This window comes from Chrysochloris asiatica, unplaced genomic scaffold, assembly GCF_000296735.1.
Source record: "Chrysochloris asiatica unplaced genomic scaffold, ChrAsi1.0 scaffold00203, whole genome shotgun sequence".
Taxonomy (NCBI): domain Eukaryota; kingdom Metazoa; phylum Chordata; class Mammalia; order Afrosoricida; family Chrysochloridae; genus Chrysochloris; species Chrysochloris asiatica.
Window position 1 is genome coordinate 2,660,055 of NW_006408721.1, and position 18,302 is coordinate 2,678,356.

General features: G+C 42.3%; 1 protein-coding gene across 1 annotated transcript in view; it reads right to left on the bottom strand.

The window, feature by feature from the left end:
* The window catches only part of LAMC2 (laminin, gamma 2), an 83,716-nt gene that overhangs the window by 33,216 nt on the left and 32,198 nt on the right, over nt 1-18,302 (bottom strand). The window contains exons 3-7 of the mRNA XM_006872540.1: nt 12,173-12,308; nt 8,168-8,266; nt 4,584-4,720; nt 3,722-3,844; nt 2,112-2,301 (exon numbers count right to left, since the gene is read on the bottom strand). Of these exons, the coding sequence (XP_006872602.1) occupies nt 2,112-2,301; nt 3,722-3,844; nt 4,584-4,720; nt 8,168-8,266; nt 12,173-12,308 (685 nt within the window). The remainder of the gene's footprint in view (nt 1-2,111; nt 2,302-3,721; nt 3,845-4,583; nt 4,721-8,167; nt 8,267-12,172; nt 12,309-18,302) is intronic.

Sequence of the window (18,302 nt, forward strand, 5' to 3'; positions counted from 1 at the left end):
AAATGGATCTCATTCATGACGTAGGTACTGCCTGCATTTAAAACACTCTTGAGTTCAAGTGGTTCTGATCCTCAAGAGCTGTCATTCAGTTTTTGGTTTTACTGTTTAAATAATTTGTCTGTTATGTGAACACATTTCATTTACTCTTTTCAAAACGTAGTTTCCTATGCAAATATACTGAGACTAAAGCTTGGTTTTAGTGGTTACTAGGGGTGGGTGGGATGAGGAGAGGGTAAGTCATTGCTTAGGCGGCGCTGAGTTTCTTTCACTAGAAGTGGAATCACTGGGAAAAGGATAGTGGTGGCTCCACAACATGTCAAATGTAACAAAGGTCACTGAATTATACATGTTGAAATTGTTGGATTGGCAACTGTGTTGTTGTATATTGTTTTACTATAAAAAACAAAAAGTGTCAGTTTCAGTGGCTACCCAAAAAGGGGGGGGGGGGGGGGAGGCTACAAAGGCAAGAAGTGACTGGCTTACAAGCTTTCAAGAGGAACCTAGATCCAGAGGACGTGGAGGAAGGTAGAATCTCCACTGAGTTATACCCAATCTGTCTGGGCAAGGCTGATGAAAGGAAATGCGGATAGGTCTCTTGTGATACAATACTGAGTAATTGTTATCAGGACTGATTGTGAGGGTTGGAAATGTAAAGGTAGACGTTCTGCAGCAAGGAGGGGAGTGATTAACTTTTCAGTCTAGGAGCGGAGGTCCCTAGGACCATTAAGGGTGAAGAGCAGAGAGCGGGACTCTACCCAGGGAAGCAGTGATGCCTGAGATGGAGGCAGATATGATGACGTGGAGAAATGGAGCAGCTGGGGACTTTAGACCCAGCGAGGGAGAGAGGCTGTGTGCTGAAGACTCAGGGACAGGCTTGCAGGGTATTACCCTTTGGTTGGTTGATGATGCAGGGAGGGGATCGTAACCATGACAATGAAACGATATACAATAGGATGAATGTAAACTAGTGTTCTCCCATGTAAACTATCACATAATTCACAATAAAACATCTTCTACATTGTCTACATATAACCCACCAATTGCGGACCCACTGCCAATAAGTCAATTCCAACTCATAGTGGCCCTATAATGCAGAGTAGAACTACCCTGTAGGGTTTCTGTAATCTTTATAGAAGCAGATTGCCACATCCTTCTCCTTCAGAGCACCTGGTGGATTAGAATTGCTGACCTTTTGGTTAGCATCTGAGCACTTAACCACTGTGCCACCCGAATTCCTTTACCCACATACAGTATTTCTCTGTCATCATTGTGCCTCACTTTATCATATCAGCAGCCCTTGTTTCATTCTTTTTAAATATGCTTGCCTTTAACTGAAATCTCTCTTCCAGGAATAACCCTACCCTTTACAATAAACAAAAGTTTACTAAACACCTGCTTTGTCACAGATACAATGTTAGGCTGGAGGATACAGAGTTAAGTAGTGTGAGTAGATCAGAGTTTAGTAGAGAAGTCAGGTGGGTAAAGAAATAATTACAAGAGTGCAGTGAACACTAAAGCAAATGTATTATAGAATGCCACAGAAACACACAAGAGGTGACCAACTTTCTCTAGGCATCTGAAAAGGCTAATATACTGGAGGAACCTGGAAGCTGTCATAGTGAAGGTCTTAGGCCAACTTGGGTTGGGCCAAGATTCTCAGTGATTGAGAGCTAGTGTAATCACTTCCCCCCATAATGTAATTTGATGTGATAAGCTCTGATGTGATGTAATTATCCTATATGTGGTAACTCCTTATTTCTCTGATTTAAATGAGGTCAGATAAAATCTAGAGGATAAGGTTGTATCTTGAGTCAATCTCCTCTGAGCTATAAAAGGAAAGAGAAGTAAGCAGAGAGAGAGGGGTTTACTACCCACTGCCTCTTGACGTATTGCACTACAGTCACAATTGTCCTTGGTTCTCATTAGCCTGTAAGCTGCTTGAGGACAAGAATCATGTCCTGTTCTGGGGTATAACGCAGCACATAGCATGTACAAAGTGATCAACAAATGCTTATTGAATGACTAAGTGAATGATGATTGAATGAATGCACAAAGGACCTGGATCTTGATCCCAGTTAGCTCTATTACACCCACCCACAGCCTCTCTTTACCTGAACACGTAAGTCTTGGTGATCCCACAAGGCAGAGTCTTGCCAAGTGGCATCAAGGGAGCTGTAATCCGTAGACCAGCACCTTCCAAGATCACATCATGGGCAGATGGGTGCCTGCCTCCTCTGTCCACACGGTAGTCAAAGGACAAGCTTTGCCCATAGCTCACCTGTTGATTCCCAAGAAATTTGGCTGTAAAACAGGATTGCGAAAGATTAAAATCAATTGTGAAACTAGAAATGCAAATATTGAGCAAGCATGCGTTAGTGTTGACATTTTCTATTGGACTCCTACTATATATGTACCACCATCTTACCTCAAACTATCCTACCAGAAAGTTCAATTCATAACACTGGAATGGCTATCCATTAGTGACTATGAGGAAAGGTTAGTTACTAAAACACTAAAAAGACCTTATAATTAGGCAACTCTACCTATTACGCGAAAGCGCTCTGGTGGTATAGTGGGTTTACACTTTGGGCTGCTAGCCACAAGGTCAGTAGTTTGAATCCACCAGCTGTTCCACAGGAGAAAGATGAGGCTTTCTGCTCACATAAAGATTTATAGCCTTGGAAACTCTATATAGGGCTGCTATGAGTCAGAACTCATTTGATGGCAAACCAGTACCACCACCTCTTAGCATGGCTCTTATGAGAGTGATATGTAATTTTCCCAGGCATATCAACAGTAGCGCCATTTGCTTTATGTTGTTGTTAAGTGCCGTCGAGTCAGTCGCGATTCATTGCAACCCTATATATGGTTCTAGAGGAGCGGCTGGTGAGTTTGAACTGCCAACCTTGCAGTTCAAATAGACCTTGTTGTTGAGTGCTTATCCTATAGCGCCACACCATTTGTTGTTGTTAAGTGCCACTGAGTCTGTTCCAACCCATAGCGACGCTGTATAGGGTTCGTGATGAGCTTGAACCACTGACCTGTCATTCAAACCACTGACCTTTTGGTTCAAACCAACTTTTCAGTCCAGTGCATTAACCCACAGCACCACACCAGGACTCCATGCCACACCCTAGGTTTTCATAATTTACTAAATGCCTTCATAAATATCACATTTGATGGCAGTAAGTCTCAGAGAAAAGCATCATTTTTCTCATTTTACAGATGAGAGAACAGAAGTTTAGAGATGCTCAGAGAACAACTTGCCCAATAACCATATATTAGTTGAGGAATGAACCAGTTATTAGAATTCTAGCCAAAAATTTTCTAGGTGCATAAAATTGACTGATTTTTTTTTTTTTAATTGTGGGTATTTAAACTTTTAAGAAATTTCTTAACTTTAATTGTTCTATCTGCTTCCAAGTAAATCTATAAATTTGTCCATAATTCTTAATTTCCACTGAGCATTCTTGGTGGGAAGTCCAGAAACTCCCTGTTTGATGAAAATAGGGCAGAGTCTGACCCACAACACCCAGTTCTGTTCTATTGTGCTATGCCTCAGTGGTGTCATCAAACTGCATTTTCAGTCCCAGATATCTTCTAGTGAGACATTCCTTGACCACTAAGTGATACAGTTTTCACATTCTCTAACTCTATTTTTCTATCCTGATTTCCTTGTCTTATAAGTTGTGTTCTACAGGGGAAGTTATTCCTTACATACCTGGAGCCACGAAATAGACAGGGTCTGATCGCCGGGCTGAACTAAACACATCCCGATGGCGCTGGGACCAGTGCAGCTTTGCAGGAGATCCGTTTCTTTGAGCAGCCTTCCAGCCATCAACATCTGGAACACAAATTAAACCACTGTACACTCAGGGAAAATACTCAAACAAAGCAGGGCTTGATGGTCAAACATCTAAGCAGTAAATGGCAAGTGAGGCTTTCTTACTATTTCCACACTCATGTAGCAATCCTCACAATTCCGTCGGTACCTCTCCACCTGGGTCTCATTTCTACTCCCACCAGCCTGCTTTGCTGGCTCATCTTTGAGTCTGACTCTTGAGACAAAAGAGTACCTTTTCATCTGCCTACAATTTACATTTTTATTGTACTTATATAAGCTGGGTCTGACCTTAGTGAAGTGAGAGGGTCTCAGTATGTTCAAAGAGAAACTCAGATTTAGAGTTTAAAATCATATAAATTCCCAGTGTTTTTATAGTGCTTTGTAGCTTGCCAACTAATCTCCCATAAATTACCTCATTTAATGGCTATGAAAGCAGTTATTAGTAAATATGAACTTCAGGACAACTCACACAGATTCCCAATCCAAATAGAGAATTCTTTTGTGGTTTTGAAATAGGGAGATGAAAATGTGGTATCTTTTCAGGTGGCCATACTTTGGTGGAAGTAAACAGTTCAGCTATAACTTTTTCAAAATACTAGGGTGTAACTTATCACCCTGACAAAATAAAATACATTAAAGGCTCTAAGAAAGTTGATAAAGATGACAAGAGAATCCCAGCGTGTAGATGGGACAGAGGTTGTCTGTAAGCACAAAGCCCTGTGAGAACGGAGCCCCTCACCTTGATGGAAGACAGAGGTGATGGTGTAGACACTGTAATCTGCAGAGCTATGGCAGTTGGCTGAATGCCCATAGCAGAAACACTGGGTGCAGCCCTCAGGATTTCCCGCATCCAGATGATAGGAGCCTGGTCGACATCTGCAAGAGTGTTTCAGAAATCAGAATGGTATTCTAGGTTACTTCTCCCACCATATACAGAAGCTGTCTATTGATTCAGCCTCTTTCTCTTTTCTCTCTCATCCAAAACCAAATAGCTGCCATCAAGTTAACTCTGGCTCCTGGTGGCCCCTTGTGTGTCAGAGTAGAACTGCTCCATAGGGGGTTTCAGTGGCTGATTTATCTGAAGTAGATCATCAAGCCTTTCTTTCAAGGTAGCTCTGGGTAGATTTGAATCTTGGACCTTTTGATTAGCAGCTGAGTGTGTTAGCTGTTTGCAACACCCAGGGATTCCTCCTTCCCACCAGACCCTATTAATTCCCAGAGGAGGAAAATACCAACTTTCAAATACCATCCCACTCATAGACTTCTGATAGAAAATCACAACCTCCCAAATGAAGGCATATGAGCAACATTCACTCCTTCTCCCATTGGTGAGGAGTAATATTTGTCTTTCTGGTCTTAAGACAGGGAGGACTGACTCATCTTTGGAATGGGACCTAGTGAGAATTGCATGGAGGTCAGATGGGAAGGAGATAGAGGGTTGGACCTGTCTTGTAATAAGTGTTTAATGGGGCAAGACAGGGAGGTGGAGTCAGGAAAGACAAACACTCTAGCCTCAATGACCACTCAGATGTGCTGACCTTCTCTCAAGACCTCTAGGTCTTGATCATCATCCTTGACCCTCGTACCTAGGCTCTAACCCACACAGGAAAGCACAGATAAGGCTATGACAAAGAAAGATGGCTACAGGCTGGAAAGGGGTAGACTCGTAGAAGCAGATACTCTGCCTCTGCTCCCAGCAGCCCCTCAGAAGGGGTGAGCCCAGTTTGGGGTGGTGGTGTGCTGTGGAGTCGGTTCCGACTTACAGCGACCCTGTACAGGGTTTCCGAGGCTGTAAATCTTTACAAGAGCAGAAAGCCTCATCTTTCTCCTTTGGAATAGCTGGTAGTTTCAAACTGCTGACCTTGAGGTTAGCAGCCCAACTAGTAACCACTACACTACCAGAGCTCCTTAGCCTTATTTCAATGCAAGTGAAGTCTTGTAGCCTTTTCAATGATTTAAAAGCTGCATATGCAGAAAGTGAAGATGATTATGATGAGCAATTTGTTTTGAGTAGGGGCTGGGCGAATTGTTTCAAAGTGACAGAACATTTACATAACATTAAAGGGCAAGTAGGAGTTGTCATTAAGTTGGATGTAAAGCAGATGTTGGTATCCCAGGGATTTACTATATTCAACTTTTAGAAGGGGGGAAGGGGGGCCACAGAGAGAGCGTGTGTGTCTGGGGAGGTGCCGGGGAGGGGGTGAGTTGGGGAGTATTGGTTCTTTCTTTTTTCAAGTTAACTGTACCCTTTGCATGAAATAATGATAGTTTCAACTATTACTTATGTAGCACTTATGATGTTCTGTATACGCTTTCATTTGTCTGTGATAGTTTCTGTCCAGTAAATTCTGACTCATGGCAGCCTGATGTGTGCAGATTGGATGAAAATTGCTGTTGCTAATTTTGTCAGATAAGGAGATTTAGGGGTTAAGAAATTTGCTCAAGATTAAACAGTCAGTAAGTGTGGCCAAGGAACAGTTCTAAATAAGCAAGCACTCTTTTGTATCTGTAGAGTGAAGAACAAAAACATTGCTATGGTCCCAATGGAGAGGACACTTGTAGACAAGAAAGGGAGCGATGGAGAGGGAGGGGAGACAGGAAAACGGGAGGGAGCCTGGCAAAACTAAACAATAGTACTTTGGGCTACATGCTCAGGTAACAAACTATAAAGATAAGCTAGGAAGTGATTACTGTAAAAAACAGGATAATGGTTACTTCTAAGAAAGAGGAAGGGGTTATAACTGGGATGAGGTAGATGAAGGACTACTGGGACAATTTTTTGCCAAGATCTATTGCTTTTCGCATAGAGTCCTGGTAGCCCAGTTCCTAAGCAGCATGGTCTTTCAAACCCACCCACCACTCCGTCCTCTGTAAAGTTTTACTTTACAACCTTGGAAATACTTTGGGAGCAATTCTATGAAGTCCTGGTGTGGTGCCACAGGATAAGCACTCAACCTCAAGGTCGGTTTGAACCGCAAGGTCCTTGGAAACCCTATACAGGATCACTGTGAGTTGGAACCAACTCAACAGCACTCAACAACAACACCTCTGTCCTGTAGGGTCAGAGTTGACTTGATGGCAGTGAATTTAGTTGGATTTTCATTTATTTTCACTAAGGAGCCCTGGTGACAAAACCAAAGATCAGAGATTCAAACCCCACCAACCACCCACAAAAGGAAAGATCTGGCATCTCTTCCCATAAAGTCTTAGAAACCCTAAGGGGTGGTCTTCTATTCTGCCATATAGGAATGTCATGAGTTGGAATCAAATAGACGGCACAACACGAAAGCATTCATCACTGGCAGAGCTGATAACATTGGTTTTGTGTGGTTCTCTATTTCTGTGTTATATTTTGAAGTAAAAATCCAAAAGGTAATTCTTTTTTTTTAAACACAAGAATGAGCTCTTTTCCCCTATCCTTGCTGTGAGTTGGAACCAACTCAACAGTACTCAACAACAACAAACAACAACAATCCTCACCTCAGCAAAAAACTTCCTGAAAACACAAGTGAGGAACATATCTGGTATTTCCTTTGCCCAAGTATAAGTGATTGGCAAGGTGCCAAAGAACTACTTTCTTTCCTTTAAGGACATGAGGAGGCCGTATCTCTGGGGCCAACTTCACACCCTCTGCTCACAAGGTGCAGTTTTGAGGCTGAGCACAGCTCATACTTAAGAAATGTCCTGAAGCAGCAAATGAGGGTGGATCTCTCCTCAAGGCTCCACCTGCCCCAACATGGCGTGAAGCCCAGAAGCTCTTACCTGGTCCCCCCATTCGTGTGTGTGCATGTAACCGTCATCCCAACCCTAGGGTGGTTCCTTTTTTGCACATGATTGTTATATATGGCCATATATATAACATATATATATAACATTCTGATATCCCTTCTAACAAGGATTTTCTCAGCATGATTAATTAGGCCAGTCCTCTCCTGGGACCAGTCTGAGTCATGTGATCTCATTATTACATCCCATTTTGTATTCTGGGATTACAAACCAGCTGGCAAAGGGCAGCGCTGAGGCCCTGACACAGCAAAAACACAGGAAGGGGGTCCAGAGCAGAATTAGATTTGGGGGTTCTACAGTATCTTTTTTAAAACCTAGTTTTTGAGGATGTGGGAGAAAGATGAGGCTTTCTGCTCCCACAACAATTTACAGCCTTGGAAATCCTATACAGAGTTAACAAGTAGGCCAAGTAGCCCTTAACAACAAAAGTTTTTGAAGATACAAGGCAGTAAGAAGACCGTCAACATTACAAGGTACTCATCCACAATTCTATTCAGAGGAATGACGTATGCTGACAGGGTCATGCGCCACACAGACCTGTCACAGCGTTCTCCCATGACTGCTGGTTTACAGACACAACGGCCATTGTCACAGGGTCCCGTGATGCCAGCTGGGTCACAGTCACACTTGGAGTCTCTGGAAAAGAAAAAAAGAGAAGAAATTAGGGAAGTATTTACAAATACTCTGCACATAAAGATATATAAAGATGAACTGCTCATGCACAAATGTCACACAACAGAGCCAGTCTTCCCTTTTCATTGACGTCTTTCTAGCTTTCCTGGCCCACACTGATTTCTCTTGGATCCACCATGCACTAAACTGTCTATGCCAGTGCAAGTTAAAGTGTGGTCTGCAGGCTGGCCCAGTCCACCCCCACGGACAGGAAGAGTTTGTGCCACATTGGAGAAGCCAGTTCCTCACTAAACTGTTGAGATTAATTTAGTAAGCTGGTTCAGCTGACATTTAAAAATATATATATATCATCTGTTTCTCTACTGTTTAATTAAATGATGACTACTTTTATCATGATTGATCCCATCTACTTGTTTATTTCATTTAGATCTTTTTTTCAAATACTTTTCATGAGATACTTAGCATACTGTGCGCTCCACCCATTTGAAATGTACTATTCAATGGTTTTTTGAGTCCTGGTGTGGTACTGTAAGGAAAACACTGGATTGCTAACCACAAGGTTGATGGTTCAAACCCACCAGCTGCTCCTCCAAAACCCTATACAGGGTTGCTATGAGTCAGAACCTACTCGATGGCACTTAACTATATTCACTGGGTTTTAGTGTATTTGCAGATTCATAGTATAATCATCACTATAATCAATTTTAGAACATTCTCATCATCTCAGAAATAAATCCTGTCCCCACAACTTCTCCACTCTAGGCAGCCATTGATGTACTTTCTGCCTCTATAAATTTGGCTATTCCGGACAGTTCATATGAGTAGAATTATATGACATGTGACTTTGTGTCTGTCTTCTTTAATTTAGCATAATTTGTTGAGGTTCATCCACAATATAGCATCTATCAGTATTTCACCTTTATGGCTGAATAACATTCCGTTTTATGAATATATCATATTTTGGTTATCCATGCATCAGTTGGTGGAGTTCTATGTTAGTTCTATGTTTTAGGATATTTTTATTATTATTTAATGGAGTCCTGGTGTGGCTCTGCAGGATAAGCACTGAACCGAAAGGTTAGTTTGAACCACAAGGTTGGGTGTTCAACCTCGCTAAATGCTCCTCAGAAACCTTACACAGGGTTATTATGAGTCAGAACCGACTCAACAACACTTAACAACATTATTATTTAATAATTACTATGAATATTTGGAGTCCTGGTGTGGCGCTGTGGGTTAATGCGCCAGACTGCAAAGCCATTTGAACTGCAAGGTCGGAGGTTCAAGCTCACCACCTGCTCCTCAGAAACCCTACACAGGGTTGCTATGGGTCAGAACCGACTCTATGGCACTTAACAACAACAACAACAACATGAATATTTTAAGGAGCCCTAGTAGCATAGTAGGTTTCATGTTGAGCTGCTAACTACAAAGTCAGCAGTTTGAAACCACCAGCTGCTCCAAGGGAGACAGATGAGGCTTTCTGCTTCATAAAGACTGACAATAGGAAACCCTTTACACGTTGCTGTGAGTTGAAGCTGACTCAAACAGCACACAACAACACAAACATTTATGTATGTGTTTTGGTGAGGTTCTATGTTTTTGTTTCTCTTGGATATATATATGTGTGTGTGTGTGTATAGGAGTGGAATTACTGAGTTTAGTTGACTTTTTTTGTAGCAAAACTTTCTCAATGAAGGAACCAGATTCTATACAATCTCCTTGTCGTATGCAGACCAATGCTTTGAACAGTACAAGTCTCTGTCATTTGTTTCAGCACACAATCCTGTATATCTATCTCATGGGTCTAAAACCAAGCTTTTTCTACAAACAAATCCTCCTCTTACTGCTCTATGACCCCACCCAAATCCCACCCAGCTACAGGCACTCTTGACTCCTCCCTCTCCCTCACATTTCACATCCAGTAAGATGCCAAGTCCCGCCAGGCTTCCGGCCAGAATTCCTCCCCAGTCCTCACCTTTGAATTCCCATAGCCTTCTTCCTGGCGTAGTTCCTGTACACTACTCTTCTGGACCATTCAACCAACATGTATTCAGTATCCACTGGGTGCTAAGCTAAGTGCAATCGGAAACAGCCTCGGCTCTCTAGAAGCCGTGCAGCAATGGCAGATACGTGAACAAGCAATGTGGATGAAGCAAAAGCCAGCTTAGCCAAGCTGGTTCACCCTCCTCCATGTGCCTCTTGCTGTTCCAGGCATTGGGGATATAGCAACGAAAAAGACAAAGCTGACTTGAGACTTATACTCTCGTGGGAGAAACAGAAAAACAAATATATAGAAAAGCAAGAGGTTTGAAGGAAAACAACAGAGTAAGGATTTGGACTTGTGGGGCTGCTCAGGAAAGGCCTCTGTGAGAAGGTGGATAGAGTGGGGATAAAGTCATGGGAATGTCTGCATTGAACTGTGAGAAGAAAGTGTGCTCTAGGCCGGGCCAAAGAGATACTTGGCTCCTTTGAAGAAGGGAGTGGGAGATTGGGCGAGGGCTGGAGAGGACAGGGGACTCTCTCAGGGCCTTACCAGCCTTGAGAAATTTGCATCTCATTCTGACTGGAAGGAGAGTGAATAGAGGGTTGAGAGAAGAGCAGAGATAAGACCTAACTTCATAGTTTGCAAAGGGAGACTGGTCCCTATCTACAAGGGCTCAGGGAAGACAGCTGTTAGGTGCCACTGAGTCAATTTTCGATTCATAGAGACCCAATGTGATGGAGCACAACTGCTCTGTAGGAGTTTCTGGGCTATAATCTTTATGGGAGGGAATCGCCAGGTCTTTCTCCTAAGGAGAAACTGTGATAAATATGTTATCACTAGTAACAATTTATGTTTAGTGACACTTAATTGTATGCAAACACTATTACGTGGATTAACTAATTTAATCCTCACAATATTCCTAAAAAATTGGGATTATGACGTGCTCATTTTGAAGATAAGAAATTTAAGTCACAAGAGGTTGAGGAACTTCCCTAACATCACCGGTGAGAATGAGAAGCTCTGGTGTGCAGTGGTTCAGCACTCAAATGCTAACTGAAAGGTTTGTAATCTGAACCCATCAGTGGCTCCATAGACGAAAGATGAGGTAGCTGCTGCTACCATGCTAGTCGATTCTAAAGCGTCACAGTAAGTCAGAATCAATTCAATGGTAAGGAGCAGTGGTGAGGATAGGTTTGAGACAATAAGGTGCACTGGCAGTTTGGCAGCAGGCTGGCTCCTAGGACGAGGAAGAGTGTGAGATGCTGCTGATAATGTAGACTGGAGGCAGGTCACAGAGAGGCGGGGAGCGGAGGCTATAGGGTAAATGATGCTCATAACTTTTCACCAAGGAAAGTCATGGTTAAAATATGGTTAACAGAGCAGATGCTCAGAAAATGTTGAATGGGGCATGAGAGTAAGTGAGAAGATGGATAAAAGCTTACTGTGGTGCAGGGTTCTTAACATAACAGGGTTATTGGGGCAGCTTAGAAAAGGAGGAGCTTGGCAATAACACCCTTAGCTAGAAGGCTACCAGCAAAACAATCTCCTTCCTTGTGCCCACTTTTCATAGGGAAGCCATCTTCCAGCCAGTTACCATTGTCCCAAATCTCTTACCCTCAGCTTGTGCATGGAATGCTTTCTATTTGTCTTCTCCGGAGGGGACTTCATGGTACAATGGTTTTGTGCTAGACCGATAACCAACATATTTATCACTATCAGCATTATTAGCAGCAGTTGTTGCTATTGCTAAGAGCCACTCAGTCATTTCCGACTCATAGCTACGCTGTATAGTGTTTCCAAGGAGTGGCTGGTGAGATTGAACTGCCAACTCTGTGGTTCAAACCGACCTTGAGGTCAAGCCCTTATCATATAGTGCCACACCAGGACTCTGTTAGCAGCAATAGTCCCACACAAATGCTTACAAGGGTCTCTGGTCTCTGGTACACCCAGCATCAGTGAGCATATGGAAGCCTGGTAAGCATCGGTCACATCTGTCTCCGGTCACACCTGGCTTACAGCTGCAACGTCCTGAGTTGTCACATTGGGCACTTAGAGAACCTGTAAAGCAACAGAAGAGAAGAAAAGGAAATGTTTAATTTATACAGCATTAGGAAGCTACTAGACCACAGGAGAAAAGATTTGGTAATCTGCTCTGGTGAAGATTTACAACCTAGGAAACTCTATGGGGTAGTTCTACTCTGTCTTCTAGGGTTGCGATGAGTCAAACACAGCAAACAGGCACCTAACAAACACAAGCAGCAGTTACCACTGTGGTGGTGTGCTGTGGAGTCAGTTCCGACTCATAGTGACCCTGCATAGGGTTTCCGAGGCTATAAATCTTTACTGGAGCAAAAAGCCTCATCTTTCTCCCTCAGAACAGCTGGTAGTTTCAAACTGCTGACCATGAGGTTAGAAGCCCAACTACTCGTAGCCACTTACATTGCTTGTCTGCAGAATAAAATCCAAATTCCTTATGGCTTGCACAATGCTATTCTCTTACCTCATCCCCTACCTATATTTTACTAAGTCTCAGTATGTGGGTATCCTTCCTGTTTTTCCAAACCCTAACTTATTGGTATTTAGATAATAGGGATTCCCTATAGGGGTTTTCAAGCTGTAATCTTGATGGAAGCAATTGCCCCATCTTTCGCCCATGAAGTGGCTCATGGGTTTGAACCAATGACCTTTCAGTTAGTCACTTAGTTCTTAACCACTATGCCACCAGGGCTCACCCTAGGTTCCTGTTGTTATTAGGTACCATCTATTATTGTAAAGTGTTAGATTGATTCTGACTCATAGCAACCCTGAGTCAAGACTATAAATCTTTGCAGGAGCACAGAGTCTCATCTCCATCAGCAGAGTGGCTGGTGGGCTCAACCCACCCACCTTTTGGTTCACATCCAGTGCTTATCCTACCAAGTCACTGTCTAGTCAGTTCTAACTCACAGAAGTCTTATGGAAAACAAGGAAACACTATCTGGTCTTGTACCATCCTAGCAATCATTGCTATGTTTGAGCCCATTGTTACAGCCACTGTGCCAATCTATCTTGCTGAGGGTCTTCTGCCTTTTCGCTGACCCTCTATGTTTCCAAACACGATGTCCTTCATTAAAACATGTTCAAAGTATGGGAGGTCTAAGGAACATTCTGGCTGCACTTCTAAGGTAGACTTGTTCATTCTTCTGGCAGTTGTGGTATATTCAATATTCTTCACCAACACCATGATTTAAAGGCATCAATTCTTCTTAGGTCTTCCTTATTCACTGTTCAATTTTCACATGCATATGAAGCAATTGAAAATACTATGGTTTGGGTCAGGTGCACCTTAGTTCTCAACCTGACATCCTTGCTCCTTAACACTTAAAAGAGGTCTTTTGCAGTGAATTTGCCCAATGCAATACCTTGTTTAACTTCTTTACTGCTACATCCATAGGCGATGATGGTGGATCCAAGTAAAATGAAGTTCTTGACAACTTCAACCTTTTCTCCATTTATCACGATGCAGCTTGTGGGTTCAGTTGTGAGGATTTTTGTTTTTTTGCACTGAGATGTAATCCATACTTAAGTCTTTTACCTTAATCAAGTCTCTTCATTTTCTGAAAGCAAGGTTGTATCATCTGCATATCATGAGTTGTTGATGGATCTTCCTCCAATCCTGGTACTAGTCTTCCTCTAATCCTTCTTCATGTAGTCCAGCTTTTTGGATTATTTGATCAGCAAACAGATTGAATAAATATAGTGAAAGGGTACAACGCTTAAGCACACCTTTCCTGATTTTAAAACATGCAGGGTATACTGTTCCCTTTGAACAAATGTCATCGGGTGGATGTACAGTTTTTGTAAGAGCACAATGAATTGTTCTGGGATTCCCATTCTTTGCAATATTATCCATAAAATGTTGTGATCCAAAAAATCAAATGCCTTTGCATAATCAATAAAGCACAAGTAAACATCCTTCTGATAGTCTCTGCTTTTTGCCAAGACCCATTTGACACCAGCAAAGATACCTCTCACTCCACATTCTCTTCTGAATCTGGTATGAATTTCTGGTAGTTCTCTAAGTAATGCTGCAACCGTTCTGAAATTATCTTTAGCAAAAATTTACTTGAAAATATTATTAATGGTATTGTTTGCTGATTTAGATATTATGTTAGGTCATCATTATTTGGGATAGGCACAAATATGGATCTCTTCAGTTCATTGGCCAAGTAGCTGTCTTCCAAATTTCTTGGCATAGAAGAGCGAGTGCTTTCAGCATGGCACCTGCTTGTTTAAACATCTAAATCGGTATTCCATCAATTCCCTGTTCCTGGAATGTACTAAACTTCTCTCCTCGGGAAATTTGCGCTTGCTGTTTCCTCAGCCTGGAATACGCTTTCCTCAGATTTCCCTTGGTAGGCCCATTCTCAGCACTTGGGTTCTGATTACGTATTACTTCTCCAAAGAAATCTCTGATACCCACATCTAAAATACCCACCCCATCAGGGCAACACTCCTTAGCAAAGCTTTCCTTATGATTTTCTTACCTGTGTTCAGTGCTCTACCCCCAGGGCCCAGCGCAGAGACCAACATTGAGAAGATGCCCAGAAAGCTCTGGTGGATACATGCAAAAATGGCAAGAAGAAAACCAAACTAAACTAGCTATTGTCAAGTCAATTCTGACTCATGTTGTTGCAGAGTAAAACTGTGTTCCATAAAGTCTTCAACACTGGGATCTTTTGGAAAGAGATCACCACATCTTTCTCCCAAGGTACCTCTGGGTGCATTTGAACTGCCAACCTTTCTTTTTGTACCACCTAGGAACTCCAAACACCACCAAGAAGTGCTAGGGAGGAGCCAAAGATTAGATGGAGGGTGGCCAGAGGCATAGCTCTGTACTTAAAAATTCCCAGAGGCTACAGAATTAGAAAATAATCCATATAACTTAAATACTGTGATAACTTTTTAAAAACAATGCTGTTGAGGTTTCCAATTTACAGAAGTAGATTGCTACATCTTTCTCCTGTGGAATGGCTGGTGGGTTCAAACAGCCAACCTTCTGGTTAGCAGCTGAGCACTTAAGCATTGTGCCACCTGAGCTCTTTTTGTGATAATCAGTCCACAGTAATCTAGGAAGTCAACAGAACATTAATCAGTTACTATATGTTTGTTTCTTTTTCAGTCTGCTATCCTTCGTTAAACTTTTAATTCATTAGTATACAGAATTTAAATCAATGAATATATCGGTCTGTGACTTTATGTTGTTGTTGTTGTTATGTGCTGTGGAGTCGGTTCTGACTCATAGCGACCCTGTACAGTGTTTCCGAGGCTGTAAATCTTTACAGGAGCAGAAAGCCTCATCTTTCTCCCATGGAACAGCTGGTACTTTCAAACTGCTGACCTTGTGGTTCACAGCCTGATTCGTAACCACTACATAACCAGAGTTCCTTCTGTGACTATATAGAAGCATGCTAAGGAGATTGAACTATATTTGTGGACACTGGGGAACCACAACGGGGTTTAGGCAGGCAGTGATAAGATCACACCTGCAGTCTAGAAAGACAACTCTAGAACAATAATAGCACAGGATGCCATGAAGAGGGACGGAAGCCCAGGAGGTTCTCATGAAGGTTTCCTCCATGGTATGACAACCTGGGTTAGAGGTGTCCCTCCAAGAAGAGAAGGAAGAAACCCTGGGAGACTGACAATGTTGGTGTTGTTTTTAGGTGCCATTGAATCAGTTCTGACTCATAGCGTCCCTATTTACTGCTGGTCTTGTGCCATCACCTCACTTGAGCCCACTGCTGTCCCACTGCGCCAATCCATCTCATGAGATGGACATTTGCTGTTGTTGTTAAGTGCCATCGAGTCAGTACCAACTCATAGCAACCCTGTATAGGGTTTCCGAGCACCAGCTGATGAGCTTGAATCGCCTACCTTGCAGTTCAAAGCAACCTAGCAAGCCAGTGCATTAATTCACAGCACCATAGAGGAGAGAAAATTACAGACTTTGGTGAATTTGGGCACAAGGTTAAAAACCACGTCCCATGAGTGTGCACCCCACTAAACTGTGATGCAGAGAAGGTAAAGAAGGTTCTGAGGTTGAATCATCGGGAGAAGAAAATGAGTTTAGTTGTGGATGTTCGTGAATTTGAACTTTTTGTGGCGTGTCAGGAAAGTGGCTGGGGCGGAAGAGTAACATGCCCTCAGCACACAGGCTGAAGAAGAAGCAGTAACTAGAAGTGTGACCAGTAGGAGAAGTTGGAGATAGGAAGGGAAAGTGCTGCAGGCAGAAATGGCACTCCACCAATGGCAGAAAAAGGTGACCAGAAAGAAAAGGGCTCAGGAGGTTATAGAGCTGAGCTGTGGAAAGTAAAGGAGGAGTGTTCTGAGCCACGCCAGGGGAAGAGGAAGATTGGATGGTTTTCAGGGTTAAAGCAACAGAGCACTTAAACAAGATGAGACTGAAGAGACACTGTTGGGCTTGGTGTTTACAAGCTGCCATGCTCAGTGCTCTAGAAACAGTCAGCGGCCAGATACAGGAAGGGAAATGCCTTGCTGAACAGTGTTCCGAGAACTAACATTAAACATAGATGCCTTCTCATTTTAAATAGGTAACCACTCAGGACTCAGAAAAACAGGCTTTTCCATCTAAATTCATTGTAATTACATTGTCGCTATGGGTTGGAACCGACTCGACGGCACTTAACAACAAACATTTGGAATTTAAGAAAACTCTTTCTCAATATACATAGTTTTCAGAAATAAATAATTCTTAAAAAGGTGGGGAAGATTGTACTTTGCTTTAGGGTTTGGCCCAAACAGCCCAAAATAGCATTCTACAGAACACTCTTCTGAGAGGTATTAATAATCATCTCATGAAAATAAGCATTCTGATTTCAAAAGGATTTGAGAAACAGTACAGACTGTATCTTTCAGGGATTTATAACTTAATAGTATATTTAATAAGCATAAAGCTTGTTTAACATTTTAATGACGGCATTTCCAAACAACATTTGACATTCGTACATACACACCTATTATTTTCTTTAGTAGCACAGTGTTCTATAGGACATGATTTGGAAGACACTGGTATAAAGGGTGCTGGGGAACATAAAAGGACCATGAGCTTTTAAGTCAAGCAGATCTCAGTTCAAATACCATCCCTGCACTTAGCTGTGTGTCGCTGGACAACACCATATACCTTGTAGTGCTAATGCAAAACTTTGAGCTAATGTATATAAAATGCCTAACTCAGTGTCTCACACATGATGGTGGTGTGCTGAGGAGTTGGTTCTGACCCATAGCAACCCTACATAGGGTTTCTGAGGCTGTACAGCTTTACAGGAGAAGAAAGTTGCCTCTTTTATCCCGAGGAACGTCTAGTAGTTTTTAAATGTTGTCCCCGAGGTTAGCAGCCCGACTCATAACCACTACACTACCACAAAATGATGCACAAAAAACATACCCCCTATCTGTTAGTTTGTGTGTTGCCATGATACTGGAAGTTATGCCACTGGTATTTCAAATACTGGCAGGTAGACAGGTTTCAACAAAACTTCCAGACGAAGAAGAAAAAACAAAGGCCTAGAAATCTACTACCAAAACTAAGCCAATGAAAACTATGAGGATCATAGTAGAATGTGGTCTAGTAATAGCACTGGAAGGTGAGCCCTGTAGTTGGAAGGTGACAAAGACATGCATCATGAGGATGAGGTCCAGGCAGTATTTCACTCTGTTGTATGTGGGGTTGTGGGGTCACTGAACAGCAACTAACAACCACAGTAAGATCCTATGATCATGGAAGTCCCCTTCAAACCTTGCAAAGTTGACAAGAACCTCCTCTTTTATCTGATTATATTTTTTTCAGTTTCCATCTTTCTAAGCATAATCTCTGTGTCCTCTTTTTTTTTTTTTAATGTTTTATTGTGAATTATGTGATAGTTTACATGGGACAACATTAGTTTTACATTCATCCTACAGTATATCATTTCATTGCTATGGTTACAATCCCTTCCATGCATCATCAACCAACCAAAGGGAATACACTGAAAGCCTGCCGCCCACTCCCCA